This window comes from Telopea speciosissima, chromosome 6 (assembly GCF_018873765.1).
Source record: "Telopea speciosissima isolate NSW1024214 ecotype Mountain lineage chromosome 6, Tspe_v1, whole genome shotgun sequence".
Classification (NCBI taxonomy): Eukaryota; Viridiplantae; Streptophyta; class Magnoliopsida; order Proteales; family Proteaceae; genus Telopea; species Telopea speciosissima.
In genome coordinates this window covers 43,724,113-43,742,946 of record NC_057921.1, presented here as the reverse complement: position 1 = coordinate 43,742,946, position 18,834 = coordinate 43,724,113, and the positions used below count along the sequence as shown (strand labels likewise).

Genomic DNA, 18,834 nt, shown 5'->3' with positions numbered 1-18,834 from the left:
GTCGTGGAATATCCGGATCCGATTATATCCGATCCGTTTATATCTATATAGGGTATAGCAACCGACATAATGAGATATTTGAAGATTCGCATCCGTTATAGTTTAGGAGTATCCCTATCTATTTAAGGATATCTGGAGAAAAAAAATATGAATAATCCCCCCCCCCCCAAAAAAAAAAAAAAAAAACTCAACCGATAATAATAGATAATAAAGTGATAATAAAAAAATTGAGAAATTATTAATGTAACAAGGGTCTGTTATTTATCCAAACATAACAAGACACCTAGTGCCCTCTTCATACTAAAGTTTAGGACCCAATTGGAAATAATTTTGTAAGGATAGTTGAATAAAATCACATTCATTGCTTGAAAATAGGAAAAACCTACAAATTTTAACTTAATTTTTTTAAAATGGTTAAAACGTAATTGTGCACTATCATCCAACGTAATTGTGCACCCTTCATACCCTTATTGTAAAGAACTTAATTTTTGGGATTTTTTTTTTTTTTTGTACAAATAAGATTTTGGAGATCGTGTTTGAAAGAGACGGAGAACTGCTATTATTAATGTGGTTCACCGGCTAGGTAGGTAAATAATAGATAAGATGATTTAATAAATTAAACGTTTTAGATTAGATTATAACAATTTAACGGTTCGGATTGATGAAACGCTAATCGAGCGCTGTCACCTTTTGGCCTTTCACTTTACCTAAAAAATTTGCTTTCCCTGACAACCAAACAAAGCCTAGAGCAAATAGAAATGGGAAAATGTATTTCTGACTTCTTGTTTACCTCCACTGGACAGGTCACATGCTGATGGCTTCAGCCTGTAATCTGCAGTGCATCCACATCGAGTCGGATACTGCAACCTTGATCGGTGTCATCACGCGCAACAAGCCTCGTATCCCATCCTCCTCTCCTTTACCATAAATGAAAAAAAAAAGACTCAAGCCGATCACTTCAAGAGGTCCACTATGAATTTCAGGAACAAGGTCTCTGCCTAGCCGAATCAATGGCTGCAATATCAATCCAATCTTACGCTCACAAAACCTTCTCTGTAAAACCCGGAAGTTTTCGATCCAGTGTCTCTGGAAACCACTTGAGTTGCAGAATCAGTGTATGCTGCCGTGTCAATTACGATTTAGTAAAGAAGCCCTTCTGGAGTGTTACTGAGATAGCAGAAGCTGTGAACGGGAAAATCGTAAAATGGGGTCCCTCTGGAACTATCTCTACTGATAGCAGAAATCTGAAGCCGGGTCAATGGTTCTTCACCATAGTTGGGAAAAACTTCGATGCCCACGACTTTGTCAACCCTGAATTGCGCAGTAAGGGATGTATTGGGGTCATAGGAAACCGAATTTGTGAAGAATGGGACATGGGTTTTGTCCAAGTTGAGGAGAATACTTTGATTGCACTCGAGAAGATGGCCATGTATGCCAGGAAGAGGTTCCATGGTCGTGTGGTTGGAGTAACAGGTAGTGTGGGGAAGACGACTACAAGAGCGATGATTGCTCATGCACTGGAAAGTCTCGGTTCAATTCATCAGACGCAGGGGAACCAGAACAATGAGATTGGGGTTGGTTTATCTTTAATTGGGTTACCTCAAAATGTTAAGGTCTCGGTTCTGGAGCTAGGAATGAGTGAGAAAGGAGAGATCTTGAAGCTCACTAGAATGTGTCAGCCTTCTTTGAGAATCATTTTGAATGTGGGTCCTTCTCATTTGGTGAATTTTGGCAGTTTAGAGGAAGTTGCCAGAGCCAAAGGGGAGATTCTTATGGAGGCAAAACCAGGGGATGTGTGTGTTTTGAATGCAGATGATCCTCGAGTCATGAACCTTCCTGTCCCAGAAGGAGTTGAAAAAGTGGGTAAGACTCTAAATTCCATTATTATTTGTTCTTTCTGTGCCTTAGGAGGTATTTATATTTAGAGCTTGTTAGCTTTTTAGTTGATATCTAGGCAAATGGACTTACTTTTGTTTTGAGCCTCTCATAATGGTTTTGGAAATCCAACAGAACGGATTTGGATCTTTATAGTTTTTCTAGCATTTTTCAGCTCTTTAAATAGTGTCCTACATTCAGCATCCTTGCGTATATGTTTTTGTTGGACCGTTGTATGGCAACCCAAGAGGGCGTAAATTGGCTAATGATCACTTTTTCAATGCACTCAAGGACTAGGAGGGATCACGGAAACAACAAAACACACAAGAGAAGACACGAGATTTTAGGGTGGTTCGGTTCCCTTGACTTACATCTACTCAAGGGCTACTCTCACACTTGGATTTTCACTATCACTATTGGTTTCCCAAGGTGCCAATAAGACCTTTACACGTTTCCTGGGCTCACAACCAACCCAGTAGTTTCTTGGGCTCACTACCTACAACCCGATCCTTTCTCAAAGAGTCAAGATCAATCCCTCACACTCACTTCAGACGGTGTTTGAGTATTTCAAATCAACTTACAACAAGCCTCTCAATAGGCAAATAAGCAAATGAAAGCACAAACAAATAAATCCTCTATGCTAGGGTAAATTTACAATGAATGTACTTACTTGATTTCCCACAAAACAGCCTTCAGATACTCAGATTAGCTGCATTCCCTTGGCCTTCAAATAATAAGGTTTTTCTCTCAGTATTTTCAGGGTTTCAACCTTAATCAAACTTCTTTCACAGATGCCTAAAAATCTTCTTTATTAAGGCACATAAACCTTATTTATTGATCTCCTTCTAACGGCTATATTTCTAGCCATTAGACTCATCCGCAGTCGATCTCAACCAGTCTCAGTCGACCAGCTAGAGAGCCGTTGCATTTATATATATTTTTGCGATATTCTCTCTCTGATTGACCCCAACTTAACCGTGGTCGACCTCGGCCTTTGAGGTCTGGTAACCTTGGTTATTATTCCGTGCCCTGGGGTCAACCTCGGCGATCGACCTCACCTATCTTGTGGTCGACCCCAGGTTCTTTCGCAAGGCTAGTAAGCTTAAATCTGATGCAGTTTTGAGCTCAACTTCAGGTGGGGGACTCAACCAACTTGCCTAGTGATATTCAAGGGTATTCGAGGCCACTTTGACTTGTCCAAACATATGGTCAACCATTCTAAGTTAATGGTCAAGTCTTGGTCAAATTTCACATAGGAAGAGTCAATGTTACCACCATTGGTCCAGTCAAGGAATGGCTTCAATCATTGGTCCAATTTTAAGTCCGGTTTCAACCATTGGTCTTGTCTAGGCCAAAGTAGTGGAAGAATCAATACAACTTAGGATTACCAAGAATAAACCAATAAAAGCAAATCCTAAGTACTAGAAACCTAAGAATTTATTCTTTAAAAATGTCGTTGATGCTTGGTGAAGAGATAGACACCTGGCTTCCACATCACTTGAGCTCTTATATGATCTCCATTGAATGTCGTTTTCCACTCAGTAGCTCTTGGAGATTGTTGTTACTGCTTGTAGCTCTGTGATCAATGCTTGCTTGGTTTCTTGAGGTCTTGATTTTTCAGAGGAGTTTCCTGGAGTGACAGTTTCTCATTAGTATGATCCTTTGAATGACATCCGGCAAAGCATACACATTTGAGACCTAGCTTTTCATCACTTGACAAACATGTTAGAATTACCAAAATAATATTATCAATATGCAATATTCAAACAACTTTGGCTATGAATAGATGGTTGTGAAATTTCAATCTATTGGCCTCGGTTGTTAGCAAATTGATTAAATAGATTAATCTAGTTTGTTGGATTGTTTTGTAAATCTATGAATGATACAGTGATCACAATTCTACTTGGGTTTGTCACTTTTGCCACATATGATCTGCTCCCCTCCCCCCCCCCCCCCCCCCAAAAAAAAATAATTTCTGCTTGTAATTTTCCTTAAAATAAATAAACGTAACACTCAATAGATTGTCAAGGATGCATCTCCAAACAAAATTGATGATGTGGCGAAGGGGATTGGTTCATTTCATCTTCATCCATTTTTCTATTTCATTATACATGATTAATATTTATTCACTGTCTCTTCTCTTTTTATTCATTCATTCCTTGCATTTTTTGGACTAAGGGATCCATTCTGCATTGTTTTTCATCTTCTTTTACCATTGAACAGGGAAATATTAATTGAATGTTGTTGATAAAAATGTGAAGATCTTGCTTTGCTTTAGGTGTTTTTTGGCCAGAGAATCGGTTGTGATGTTCGGCTAGTCTCTGCCGAAAGTACTGATGATGGTAATGGAGTACGAGTAATTTTAGAAAGAAGTACAGAAGTGTAAGTTGTTGCTTCAAAACTCTTAGGTAACTCATTCAACTCAATTTTTGTTCTGAAGTTGTATTGAACCAAATGTACTCAGGCATCTTGACGTAGATCGATGGTTTCGATGGCCGCAATGAAAAAAATTCTGTTGTGGCATTGCGGACAAAACTTAGCATAATGCCCGTAACCCTTGCAATGGTAGCACTTGATCCCTCCTTTTTTTTTTTGGTCATAGGAGCTTTCCCCTTATCCACGAGTATAGGTGTTGCTCAGTATGTGAATCCAACAGGTTTGGTAGCTGGAGAGTGTTGTCTACTCTCCTCAATTTGAGAGTTGAATCTCCGGGTTGACGTCTTCACTAAGTCTTCTGATAGAAGAGCCTTTTCAAAACAATCATGTAAGTTAGTAATAATGGCCACACCAATCTTATCTCTGGTTTCAGGTCGCAGCTCCAATCTGAAACGGGAAATCAACTGGTCATCTTCCTCATCTAGTCCTGTACGAGCAATAAGGTCGTTAAATTGGTCCATAGAATCTTCAACTGATAGAGATCCTTACTGAAGGGTGTTGAGCTGATCATGAAGCTTATGCCGAAAAGTTTGAGGCATATGCTTCTCTTTTAATTCCTCCATCTCCTCCCAAGTAGTTGGTTCTTGTATACAACACATCAACTTCTGTTCATAATTTTGCCACCATTCTTTTGTTGTCCCCACCAATTTAAAACGTTGTAACTTCAATTTCTGAACCTCCGACAAGTCATACCAATCAAAATAATCATCAAGTGCACAATCCTGTCAAGGAACTGCTGTGGGTAATTTTGGCTGTTGAACTCCTTCAATTCCAGCTTTACTTTATAGGTGTCATCGAACTACCTTGGTGATGCATCTTGATCAAAGTGTGTTGTGGCTTGTTCTTCAATGGTAGCTGGTGTGTGTAGCATCTTTTGAGCAGGTCAAGGAAAGTCTCAGGGAACATTATTAGCTGTGGATTGCTGCCGTCCCACAGTTTGTGATGCCAAAGAGTCCATACGTTCCTCCATGGTGGTCATTTTATCAAACAGTGAAGCATCTGAACAATCTGATTATTAGAGTTAAAGGGCTGATTTGGGGTGCTGGAACTGTAGGAATAGGGTACTGATATCCTAACCTACAGTAAGGATCAAGTTACTGACAAACAGGAGGTTTTAACACATGGTTCCAGCAACAAAATAACGGACAATCACCAAAATAGTAAGCTGTTGACAGGGCCTGACACACAAGACACTAATGGTCTGAATATACCTTTATGGTGATGTTTTGTTGCAGTAAGTAGAACAGTATAGCAGTATATACAATTGGCAGAACAGAAAATGAATAAAATTCAGAATTATTAACTAATTTTAAAATTAGTAACTAGGCAACTCTGATGGGACAGAAACCCCAATCGAGGGTAGAGCTATTGGGACTGAATAACTCTTCAAATTACAGCCAAGTCCGATGGCTGGCTGCTGAACAATGCTGCTGGTCCTTCTTCTCTTTAACCTCCATCGATCTACATCACATATTTTGCAGTCTGAACATGATTGATTGAAATTGAACTTTATTTTAACAGCCACTTCTTCTACCTGCTATCCAATTATCAGGAGTTCAGAAGAAGACCTAAAGGAGGAGGAGAAAAAAAAAAAATCTTTCTGAGGGCTGCTTGGTGGGGGTGCTTAATGAATTTTAAGCCCCTCTCGAAGGTGTCATGGGTTGACTACCAGAGACTTGAGCCGTCAATATCCGATTTAAGTTCAAGAGTTGAGAGAATCTCTAAATTTTAGGAGGGGACTGGAAGACATTTAATGGTCTTGAGTTGCCACTCATTTGTTGGAAGATCTGGCTGGCTGCACTAATCTAGCATCCTCATCATAAAGGATAATAAATTACTTTAGTTGAGACTGCAAAATCATCATGTCTCTTTTTTCTTTTAGTTTTCTGATTATATGATTTGTTATGTTTCAATTTTTAGAAACAGAGAGGGAGAGACTAGAAAGTACATCTTTACATCAATGACACCAAAATTATATACCTGTTGCTTGGGTTGGGAGCAATTGGAACAAGCTTAAATTTTGATCTGAACTGTCAATCCAAGATGCATCCAAATATCTTGCAGTAATGAAAAAAATTTTGTCACACCAATTGTTGAGGTGAAGTCTGTGTTTCTTGCTGGTAACCCTTTCCAGAAGAAATTTCTCCCTGAACCTCTTCCATTTGAGCTTCCAGCCTGCCACCGATTTCTGTAATGTTGGCTGTGACATTAACTGTTCCCAAAGTAGATGAGTCTCTTACAGTTGAATTCTGGCATTCAGTTCCCTTGTCCTGAGCTGAAGACCTCAAAAGAGGTGCCTGATGCTTTTTAAGTGATTTTGATTAATATTGAACTTATCCATTATGCAAAGGTCTCATCTGGTCTTCTGTAGCTTACTGTGTCCCAAAAGTCAAACCTTGAGACACCTTCGTGCATTGTTTGTGAACTGAATGGTTTTAGTTGGAGGATGGGGAACACTTCCCTGAACAGGATATTTCAAATGATAAAGATCCCAAGGTGAAGTTTGAAGAAGAAAATTTTACTTTTCTCGTGATGTCAACAAAAATTGGTGCTTCTTCTTATGTAGTTGTAAATATGCTTTACAGCTCTTCAGAAGTTGTGATGGTGTGATAAAAAGTGCTGCTGAACAAAGGATTTAATTCTCCCACATGCTGGCGAATTCTTGTCACAGAGCATAGTGCCATCTCAAATTGCATTTTGCTAGACAGGAGGTTGGAGTGTAGGATGGTGACTGGGAGGGGTTTCAGTTAACTGATTGCGCAAGTTGCAACGGAGAAGGGATCAAAACAATCGGCTGCTAGAAGTCATGGAAGGGGGAGGAGAAATAGGGGAATATCCCAAGGGTTCTTGTCGCGAGTGTTTAAGGTTGATTTTGGCCTAGGCGTGATGCAGAAACAATGTTTCACAAACTGGCTGTCACGCTTGCTGTGATGGCTTCTTTCTTCTCTGGTACTGCTTTTGAAACCTTGTTTTTGCATCAAGGTGTTGGCAGTGGTAGGTTTAATGTTGTCTTTGGGGGAGGGGGGGTGTCTGGAGATGAGAAAGTTTGATGTATATTCCTTTTCTGCTTTTCTGTTTACTGAACTTCATTGCTCTGAAGTGTTATAGTTCTCACAATACGTGCTGCTTCCATATAGTTGTTCTTCTCATTGCTGAAAATGTACATATATGGGAGGTGGTCATTTCGACTTGAGATAGGTAAATTTGGGAGAAAGTAATTGAAGCTCGCCCGAGACAAGAAACTAATATTTCGGATAACCAATTTGGTTTTATGCCAAGGAGATCAACCATGGAAGCTATTTATTTGCTTAGGAGACTAATGGAAAGATTTAGAGCATATAGGAAGGAACCTAAGCTTACATATTACATATTGAATTAATATAGAGAAATGGCACCGGTTGGTTTAATTCTTCAACAGTATATGATGTGTAACTTTAGTAACAATAGGACTGAGAGTGGGGTGGTAAAAATTGATGATAGGGAGTTACAGCAAAGTGATAACTTTAGATACTTAGGTTCAATCATGAAAAAAAAAGGGCGTACCCAGTGTACGAGGATCCCAACACTGCAGGGTCTGGGGAGGGTCATAATGTATGCAGCCTTACCCCTGCTTTCGCAGAGAGGTTGGTTTCCAGTCATGAATTGAGAAGGATAAATAAAGGATGATATTATACAAATAATTAGAATAGGATGGATGGAATGAAAGGGTGCATCCGGAGCATAGTTGTTAAGGTGCCTAGGCGAATCAAGGTGGTCGAGGGGGTTGAAAAACAAGGCGACACGGCGTTGCCTAGGCGACCAAGGCGACACCAGAATTCAAGGCGAGGCAAGGCGCCTGGACGCCTAGCGACGCCTTGACAACTATGATCCGGAGTATTTATGTGATTGACTTATCCCTTTAAAACTCGAAGGGAAATTTTATAGAACAATTATATGACCAGCAATGACATATGGGGATGAATGTTGGGCAGCAAAGAAAAAACATTTAAACAAACTTCATGTGGCTGAAATGAGGATGTTGCGGTGGATGAGTGGTAAAACTAGAAAAGATAAAATAAAAAATGAACAAATTAGAGCAAACCTAAGCATTACCCCTATTCATGATAAGTTGCGAGAAACTCTTCTGATGTGGCATGGATATGTGATGCAAATTCATCACTGAGATGGGCTTATTTTATTAGGAATAAGTCTAGGGTTGGGTTATATACATGTTGGGCCTTTGATCCCTGGGTTTTCTATGTAATAGACAACTTTTATGGGCCTCAAATATGAGTAATTAGGTTGCATACGGGATTAAATGTTTTAGTCCTATACTTAGTTTTATTTTCATTTTTTTAATATTTTAAATTGAAAGGTCCAAACCTGGTTTGAACCAGTGGTTCAATTTAAATGATTTTAGTAGTTTGTCTTTTAATTGTTTAGTTGGGCTGGATTAGGACTCTATTTTGAGTCTATTTTAGTTTTCTAATCAGTTTAAGTTACCTAATAGGTTAAAGATTGGGTTAGGCCTTTCCTTTTTGGTGTAGGAGTCTAATTTGAGTCTTTTATATAAGGTTGTAAGGGAGCAAAATATTGAACACGAATTTGATTAATGAAAAAACTTTTGCTCATTGCCATTGCTGCTACCTTGCTCTATTGAGTGTTGCCTTGTGAGTCATATCAAGGTGAAGGGACTGGTGGATCTCCAATTGATTCATTGCATCTTGTAGATTGGTAGGACCTGCTTCTAGTCTTCAAGCTGCTGCCATTGAAGACCTGCAACTCCAAGTAAGTGATTAAGATTATTAGCCATCCCCCTTCTTCTCCTAATCCTCTAAACCCAGCCCATCAATCCCCATTGCCATCCATCATTAAAACCCTAGATCCATTAAAACCCTAGTTTTCTCCCTTCTGTTTTTTATTTTTCCCATAACCTAAAACATGCAAGTATTCTTATTCCCTTCTAGAAGGTTACATGCAAGGTGATTTTCGCGGGAATTCTGCCCAGCCAAATTTGACCGTTAGAACCTGCTAAAATTTTGATTGAATCTTCCTCAAACCCTACGAGAGACTTGATCCAAATTTCAGTACCATCCACCCAGCCAATTGTCTGAAATTACACTTTTACCCCTCTCTCCTCTCTCTACTAAGAAACCTGCATAACTCCAGATTTAACCACCTGATTTAGCTGTAACTTTCAGCATATATTCCCCTCCACCCTATGCACACTCGACCTAAATATTAAGCCCATTCAAGTTGGGATTAGGCTACCTGATTCAACCAGCTGATTTCATACCCTAGATTCGATCACCTTCCACGTTTCAAAACCCTAACCCTAGTTGCTGCCCAAATCCATCTAACCTATTTCTATCCATCCAAAACCCATAAAACCTAGTTCATTAGACTCCCCTACACCTGCCTAGATTTACCATATAAGACAGATTCCCATTATCCTAATCCTAACCCTAAAATTGACCTAAAACCTCAATTCTGCCCCCATCGAACCAGCAGTTCAGCGGTCCTGGTTGTTTGGCTCCTAGTAGATCTTCTATCTATCTAGGACTACATTAATATGCGCAATAGAGGCCTTTGAATGCTCTAGTTCGGAGAAGTGATTTATTTCAAATTGAAGGAGCTAAAAGAGATAGAGGGTAGGCCTAAAATAACAATAGGAGAAGTAGTGAGGAAAGACGCGTATAGCTTAGGACTGGAATCTTGTAAGGTTTTGAATAGAGCGGATTGGAGAAATAGGATCCATGTTGCTGACCCCATTCAGTTGGGATTAGGCTGAGTTGAGTTGATAGTTAAGATTTCATTTTCTTCCTATTTGGATTGGGGTATGTCAAAAGGTTATGTAAGAGTGGTTCACATGTGGTTATGCTTTTGTTGGACATAAATTGAAGAAAGGAATCATTCACCATTGTTTGAACCCTCCTATTGCTGCTGGTTGCTACTTGTTTTATTTAGCTACTGTTTTCTATTATTCAGAGCTGCACGGTTGTATTCAAGATTCCTTTAGTTATTCATATCTTTGAAGTGATCACCATGAAATCTCAGGTGATTCACATCTTAGATGATCTACTGTAGTTTCTTACTGATCAGGTCATTATCTTGATATTGAATGATCTATTCTGTTATTGCATTCAATATTTGTATCCGTTAGGAACCTTACAGCCCATTTCGTTGTAAGGTATACCAAGAAACTTGATATTTATGCCAATAACTTTCAAACCCTTGTTGCACTACCCATTGTGCCCTAGGAAACCTTCTTCCTCAAGCGTGTTAGCCTATTTCACTCCCTATAATTATCTCCTTTTAGTTCTTTAACCTTTGGCTTCTTGCTTAGCATGTTGTAGCTGTACCATTTCCACCATTTATTTCTTCATCATACTCATTTAAAAACCCAATTTTCTCTCTAAAGCTCATACCAAATATTCTTTACCCATTCTGGTATTTTCATCACCCTAGTGACCAATGGGTTGAACCCCTTGTTGTCAACTACCACTCTCACTAAAATTGAAAGATTATCATCCTGCATCAGGATAATTAAGACAGAAGACCTCTTTAGGAGTTTTAAAACCTCAATAAGCTGGAAAGACTGCAATTGTCAAGATGACAAATTGTGAATTCTTTAGACCAGGTCCATCTCAAGATTCTCAACTAATAAATCTTTTCTTACTCCCAATGAATGTCTATTCTTGTTGGCCACCAAGCTGGAATTTCATATTAGTGTTGTGGTGCTAGTAATTCACATAGAAGACCAAAATAGAGGAAAAAATTTCAGGGAGAATGAATGTGCGAATCATCAACCAGTCTCATGACCCAATAAAACTCTGTATTTATTCATTACCTGAAATGAAATAATGCACTTATGCTAATGTGCTTGTCTCAAATAATACAACTGCTAGAACAAGAAACATGCCATTCTTTATGGTTGAGAATAAGATGATTAGAGAATGATTTGGCTTGTCTAGTATGATAAAGCCCTTTCTTATTTATAATGTAGATACGGAGTATAAAGGGAACGAATACGATATGTAGTACAACTCCATACAACGTATGGAGAACAAAGCTATGTTGTACACGATGTGGTATCCTTATCCTATGATGTGACATTCTTATCCTTAACACTCTCCCTCAAGTTGGTGCATAGATATCTCGCATGCTCAACTTGCATAATAGGATGGAATACCTTACCATTTAAACTCTTTGTAAACACTTCAGCTAACTGATTTTCAGATTTGAAAAACGGAATACAAAGCAAGCCTTGGTTAAGCTTCTCTTTGATGAAGTGTTAGTCAATCTCAATGTGCTTTGTCCTGTCATGTTGAACTGGGTTATGGGCTATACTGATTGCTGCCTTGTTATCACAGTATAGCCTCATAGGTTCTTCAGATGTTACCCCCAGATCACCAAGTAATACTCTGAGCCATTGCTTGGTACTCTGCTTCTCCAAGTAAGCAGGTTTCCTCCAAGGAAAGTACAATATCCAGAAGTAGGCCGTTAATCATCTATAGAGATTAGAGCTAGTCCAGTCTACATTAGCAAAGGCTTCCAACTTCAAATTTCCATGGTTAGGGAATAGAATTCCCTTTCCAGGGGCTGATTTGAAGTATCTCAGAATTCGATATACTGTCTTAAGATGTGTAGCCTGTGGATCATGTGGGAATCGACTAACTACGACTATAGTGTAGGCAATATCTGGCAGAGGTAAATCAACCGTCCAACAAGTCTTTGATATCTCTCCTTATTTTACCGGATCACCACCTTTACTGTTGAGTTGGTGATTGACCTCGATAGGGGAATCTGTAGGTTTACACCCGAGCATACTAGTCTCACTAAGAAGGTCTAGGACATACTTCCTCTGGGAATAAAAATTGCCTTGTTGGATCTTGCTACCTCTATCCCCAGGAAGTAGTTGAGAGGTCCTAAGTCCTTGGTCTCAAGCTCCTTGGCTAACTGAGCTTTTGACTTGGAGATTTAAGCATCATCATTGCCTTTTATGACTATGTCATCAATATATACAATAAGAGCAGTAACCTTACTATCCTCTTGCTTAATAAACAAAGTGTGATCAGCGTTACTTTTTCTGTATCCAAACTTCTACATGGCCTTCAGGAACTGGCTAAACCAAGCCCGAGGTGATTGTCTAAAGCTATAGAGCGATTTCCGTAATTTGCATACCTTACCGGTTGTAGATGGTGAGGTGAAGCCTAGAGGAATATCCATGTGTACTTCTTCTTTGAGATCTCCATGGAGGAAAGCATTCTTTACATCCAGTTGTTGGAGACTCTACCCAAGATTGGCAACACATGATAATAGAGTTCGAACAGAATTCATCTTGGCTACAGGAGCAAATGTATCTTGATAGTCAATCCCATAGGTCTTAAGTAAAGCCCTTTGCAACCAACCTTGCTTTAAATCTTTCAATGGTTTCAGCAATTCATCTGCCTTTTGCTTCACTGTGAACACCCATTTACATTCCACTGGTTTCTTTCCTTTTAGAAGAGAAACAAGCTCCATAGTGCCATTTTATCCCAGAGCCTACATTTCTTCTACCATAGCTTCCTTCCACATAGGATATGGGATAACTTCTTTCCAGTCTTGTGGAATAGACATAGAGGACGGCGACGAAACAATGAGATAGTAGGATGGGGATAATGATTCATAAGAAACAAAGTTAGAAATAAGGTGTTGGGTGCAAGCTCTCACTCTTTTTTTAATAGCAATAGGGACATTATCATTATCAGATTGGAGAGGAATATCATTACCTAACGCTTGGGATGAAGGAGCTGGATTAGGAAGTGTAGATTGGCATGGAGGGTCAGTAGTGGGCTGCTTCTTCCTTCGTTGGTAGGTGAACACATCTTGCTTAGCCAATTGTTCAGGCAGGGTGTCAGTCCTCTCCCACTCAACACAAATAGTAGGCTCAATAGGATCCGTGTCAGTCCTCTCCCCCTAAAGACAAATGGTGTCAACTACCAATTGGCTAGAAGGAATCTTTGCCACAAAACTTTCCCCCTGAAGAGATTACTGGAAATGGGACTCAGATTCATGGAAAGTGACATCCATGGTAACTAGGAGTCAGCGTGAAGGAGGGTGATATCACTTGTACCTTTCTGAGAGGTGAGTAGCCAAGGAAGATACAATGAAGAGCCCTTGGATCGAGTTTAGATCTTGAGGGTATGGAATTGTGAGAAAAACAAACACAACCGAACACTTTGGAAGGGAGATGAGAAGCAAGGGACGGGTTCGGAAGGAGGCTGATAGGGGTTTTAAACTCAAGAACACTGAAAGGAACTCTATTGATGAGATAAGTTACAATGAGAACAACATCCCCCCAATAGAATTTAGGAACATGTGTGGAAAACATATCTCGAAGAATCAATTTGGTTTTATGCCAGGTAGATCCATGATAGAATCTATCTACCTATTGAGGAGGCTCATGGAAAGATGTAGAGCTAGCAAGAAGGATCTCCGTAGGGTCTTTATTGACCTGGAGAAAGCCTATGACAAAGTCCCTAGAGATTTAATCCAGCATGTTCTTGCGAGGAGAGGGGTGTCGAGTAAATATATAGATGTAATTAAAGATATGTTTGAGGGTGTGGTTACTAGTGTGAGATCTGTGGGAGGCCAAACCAAGGAATTCCCAATTACGGTTGGGTTATATCAAGGATCAGCCCTAAGCCTTTATTTGTTTGCGCTTATCATGGATGAGTTAACCAAGCACATCCAAGACAAGGTTTTGTGGTGTATGCTCTTCGTCGTTGATATCGTTTTGGTGGATGAGACAAAAGCAGGAATCAACGGTAAGCTAGAGATGTGGAGATCGACCTTGGAAACACGAGGTTTTAAGATTAGTAGATCAAAGATGGAGTATATGATGTGCAACTTCTGTCACACACTCACACTATGATAGATGCTGGCATGGTGAAAATTGAGAGAGAGATACCTTCAATTGACTATTTTAGATATCTGGGGTCTATCATACACAAAGAAAGGGACATAGATGATGATGTTTCACAAAGAATTAAAGTGGGATGGATGAAGTGGAGAGGTGCGACTGGAGTACTGTGTGATCGACACATTCCTTTAAAGCTTAAAGGAAAGTTCTACAGGACTGTTGTCCAACCTGCTATGATAGTATGATGTATGGGGCGGAATGTTGGGCAGTTAAGAAGTGTCATATGGCGAAGCTATGTGTTGCGGAGATGAGGATGTTAAGATGTATGTGCGGCAAAACTAGGAAGGATAAAGTGAGGAACGGACGTATTAGAGTTGATGTGGGAGTTGCCCCGATTAGTGACAAGCTTCAAGAATGTCGTCTGAGGTGGTTTGGCCATGTGCAACGGAGGCCTGGGGATGCCCCACTAAGGAGGACTTATCAAATTACAATTGACGGAGCTAAAAGAGCTAGGGGCAGGCCTAAAATGACCATAAGTGAGGTTGTGAAGAATGACATGCATAGTCTTTTCTTGTGCCAAGTATGACCTTAGATAGAGCCTATTGGAGGGCAAGGATCCATGTTGTCAACACCATGTAGCTGGGATTTTTCCTGATTTTATGGGTTATCCTTTTTCCTCTTACTTTCACTTTTCATTTTCCATTTCTTACATTTTTATCTCATTTCTTCTTTTTATTCTGCATTACTCTTATTTTCCTTTGTGAGGGCCTCAGTTTTTCTGAAAGGATCCATGGAGCCGACCCCATTTAGTTGGGATAAGGCTGAGTTGTTGTTGTTGTTGTGTGGAAAACATAAGGGAGTGGGTAACCTCAAGAAGATGGTGATTCTTCTGCTTCGGAATACCATTCTATTTCGGGGTAATAACACAAGGTTTGACCCAGGATACCCTGTTCATCTATATATTGATGAAAACTGCCATCAAGGCATTCAGTCCCGTTATCACTCTGGAGAATTTGAATTTGGGCATTGAACTGAGTTTGGATCATTGCATGAAGGACTAGAAACAGGTTTGTACGAAGCAGATAGACCCAAGTCAGATGAGTGCAGTTACCAATGAATGAAATAAGCCATTTAGAACCACCTCGTGCTATAGTCCGAGAGGGACCCAACAAATCTGAGTGAATAATAGAGAAAGGAACAATACTTTTATTAAAACTTGGAGAATAAGAGGAACGAGTATGTTTTGCAAGTTCACAGACGTTACAAATAAACTTGTCTTGCCTACATTGCTTAATCAAAGAAGGAAATAAAAAGCTCTCATGACACTTAAAGAGGGGTGACCAAATCGACAGTGCCATTGATACAATTCGGTAAGAGCACTATCTGTCCGAACGGTATGAGCCAAAACCGTTGAAGCGTACACTCCCTGGTTTCCCACTGCGTCCTCCCTTAGGGCGGCCATGAAGCTTCCAACAGGTCTCTTTGGTGTGGCGGGGTTTTCCACAGTAGTCACACTTAACCTTATCTTTTGCAAAAAGAGTAGGTTTAGTGGTACAATTAGTATTGTCTAAACTCGGGAGACCCTGTTGGGTGGTGACAAGAGCCGAGTCGTTTGGGGCAATGGAAGGCATTATAACAGAGCAACGACATTCCTCATGTTGAACCAAATTATAGGCTTGGAGCAAAGTAGGAAACTTATCTTTGCCAAGGACCTGAACGCAAATCTGATCATACTCCAGATTCAACCCAAAGAGAAAATCTTAAACCCGTTCCATCTCTCGCTCTTTCTGAAAGGTACTACCATCAACAGTACAAGCCATGGGAACAGGATGATAAAAATCCAATCGTTGCCAGAGAGCATTAAGAGCAGAATAATATGCAGTAAGCGACAAATCTTTCTGAGTGGTCTCACGGACTTGTCGATGAAGCTTATAGATCTGTGCTTAACTGCTAGGCTGTGCATAAGTCTGCTGAACCGCATCCCATAACTCTTTTGCAGAGTTTAGAAGGACAAAGTTGGGGCGGATTGTAGGCTCCATATAATTTAAGAGAAAGGACATAATGAGAGCATCATTGGCTAACCAAGTGATTTTAGCAGTGGCTTCTGTAGGCATCGGTGTGTCACCAGTCAGGTATCCCGAAAAATTATTTTCTCGAATAGTAAGGAGACAGGCCCTGGACCAAGTTAGGTAATTGGTTCCATTTAATTTTGTAGGACCTGGCTGGAGAGATGGGCTATGCCCAGGAGTCCCAAAATGACTCGCTACACGACCCTCAACTCCCCCTGTGGAGATGTCACTACTGCTACTCTCCGCCATGAAGTCGTTGGGTCGATACAACCAAAAAGGGCTGGTGTTTTGGAACTGATGACAAATTTATCAATAAGAAACTAATTAGTGGGACGGATGCTGTTTCATCAAACACTCACAGGTGAAGGGCTAGGCAGGACCAGCAGCGGCAGCAAGGAGCCAAGCAGAGCTGGCAGGGACCTAGGCGAGCCCAGCAAGTGGTTGAATAGTCTTGGGCTGAGGGCTGGCGGTAACCAGCGGCAGGGGCCTAGACGGAGGCCAGTGAAGGGCAGAGACAAGTAGTGGGGAGCCAGCAGTGGCTGGCAAAGGGTAGCAACTGTGGCGGCTGGAGCCTGGGCGAGGCTGGTCAGGGGCCAACGACAATCGGCAAGGGGCAGCGGAGACTAACGATGGATTAGAGAATAATTTGACTCATCTAATATGACAGAGACCTTTCTTATTTATAATGTAGATGCGCAGTACAAAGGGAACAAATACGGTCTGTAGTACAACTCCGTACAAGGCTAGGTAGTACAAGATGTGGTATCCTTATCCTATGATGTGGCATTCTTATCCTTGAACATTTATTATTTTGATACAGAAATTTATCTTGTTTCACTGGTTATTTTTTCAAAATTTCAATTGTGTGTCAAGATGCATCTGCAAATAATTACTGTATTGGTTGGTTGTATGGCACTAATGTCTGTTGACTTGTATTCTCTAAATGGGTTTGACTTTCAGGGTGGAATTTGTGATTCCTACTCCAGGACTGCATTTGGCACTGAATGCATGTGCAGCTGCTGCTGTTGCGGTTCGCTTGGGAGTTTCTCTTTCACAAGTGGGAGTGTCCTTGTCCAGATTTGTACCTGTTCCCATGAGATTAGAGCTTGAAATGGCTCCAAATGGAATCAAAATAATCAATGATGTTTACAATGCCAACCCCACCAGCACCAGGGCAGCGATTGATTTACTGAAGACCATTGATTGTAAGGGGAAAAGAGTTGCCATTCTTGGAGATATGCTAGAACTTGGTCCAGCGGAAATAGAAGCACACAGGGATATATTAAAACTGTGCTTTGATTCTCATATCGATCTGGTTGCGCTTGTTGGGAAGAGACTTTCTACAGTGGCTGAGGATTTGGATTTACTAAGGAAGAGAAATGCTATCTGCACACTTTATCCAGAGGCCCTTGCACTTCCCATTACAGAAAAGTTAGCTAGTAATGATGTTGTTTTAGTGAAGGGTAGTCGCGGAATGCGAATGGAGAAAGTAGTTGGTGCAATCAAGGAAATGAGCATATAAGCTTTTAATATCTTTTCCCATCAAGAGGATGGTATGAAAACTATCACCATTCTGTTTAGGCAGTCTCTCTTTCTCTCTACATTTCTTTTCCATACAATGCATTTTGATTCCTTTATTAATATACTCTTATCCCAACTTTTTTCTGTGTTACTCAGTCAAACTAAGCCTGATCCCAAGGATGAGGTTTTATTAATCAAGGACAATCAATTGTTCTTCAACATGGGTGAACAATAGTGATTGTTGAAGCTGATTGTAAGTTGATGGTTGGTGGCTTCAGTCAGGAGCAGGAGGCACTTGGAGATATTTGCACTTTTGGGTACATGTCAAATTTTGGTGTCTTATTATGACGCATAATATATGGGATTTTTTTCCTTGTTTTTTTTTTATTTTTTGGCAATTCCTATTCTTCAAACAATTTCTAAAGCATTATTCTAACACACGATATGTTTGATTAGATTAAATCAATCCATATTAGATGATGAGATTGAAGTCTACAAAGTCTATACTGCTAAAAAAAGTCGAAAAGCCGAAGCAATTGAAAACCTTAAAACTGAGGCTCAACAAGGTCTCTACCAACATATCTAATAATACAGTACAACATTGCAAGTGTTTACTGCCATTGGTCAGAATCCAATCTATCTTTCAATGGAATTTTTTTTTTTCTATTTCTGCCAATACTTTGCAGAACTCCAATATACATAATTGATAAATTAATTTCGTCCTACAAGAGTTGATCCCATTGAAAACTTATTACGTGAAAGGTAAGAAAATATTGATTCTATTAATTGAAATTCAAAGGAAGCATTCATTAATGGAAGATCATTCCTGTCCAACCTCAATCAAATTGAAAGAGAATAAAAAAGAGAATTTATTTTTTAGTAAAAAAATTAAAATTAAATAGTAAAGAAAGCACCATGCAACTTACCTTCAAGGTTTTTTCTTCGCCTTTTTTTCAATGGTGGGGGGCCGGTAATACAGAAATTTATCGTTAGATTTTGGGCCTCATCGTAATTGAATTCTAATGTTGTCAATTTCAAGATAGGGATTGA

General features: G+C 39.9%; 1 protein-coding gene across 2 annotated transcripts; it reads left to right on the top strand.

The window, feature by feature from the left end:
• Positions 1–959: 959 nt before the first annotated feature.
• LOC122663590 (UDP-N-acetylmuramoyl-tripeptide--D-alanyl-D-alanine ligase-like) lies at positions 960–18,098 on the top strand. 2 transcript variants are annotated; one of them, XM_043859184.1, is made up of 4 exons: positions 960–1,859; positions 4,154–4,257; positions 17,224–17,816; positions 17,984–18,098. In XM_043859184.1, the coding sequence occupies exons 1-3, from the start codon at positions 1,011–1,013 to the stop codon at positions 17,783–17,785; spliced, it is 1,515 nt and encodes a 504-aa protein (XP_043715119.1). In that variant the 5' UTR covers positions 960–1,010; the 3' UTR covers positions 17,786–17,816; positions 17,984–18,098. The 2 variants fall into 2 exon arrangements, with proteins under 2 accessions (XP_043715119.1, XP_043715118.1); XM_043859183.1 differs by having other exon boundaries at positions 17,931–18,098.
• The last annotated feature ends 736 nt before the right edge of the window (positions 18,099–18,834 follow it).

What these genes read in the sequence shown, in the direction of transcription:
- LOC122663590 (XM_043859184.1), top strand. Translation starts at nt 1,011, where the DNA reads ATGGCTGCAATATCAATCCAATCTTACGCTCACAAAACCTTCTCTGTA. An exon ending in TCCCAGAAGGAGTTGAAAAA is followed by an intron (nt 1,860 to 4,153) that starts GTGGGTAAGACT and finishes GCTTTGCTTTAG; the next exon opens with GTGTTTTTTGGCCAGAGAAT. An exon ending in TTAGAAAGAAGTACAGAAGT is followed by an intron (nt 4,258 to 17,223) that starts GTAAGTTGTTGC and finishes TTTGACTTTCAG; the next exon opens with GGTGGAATTTGTGATTCCTA.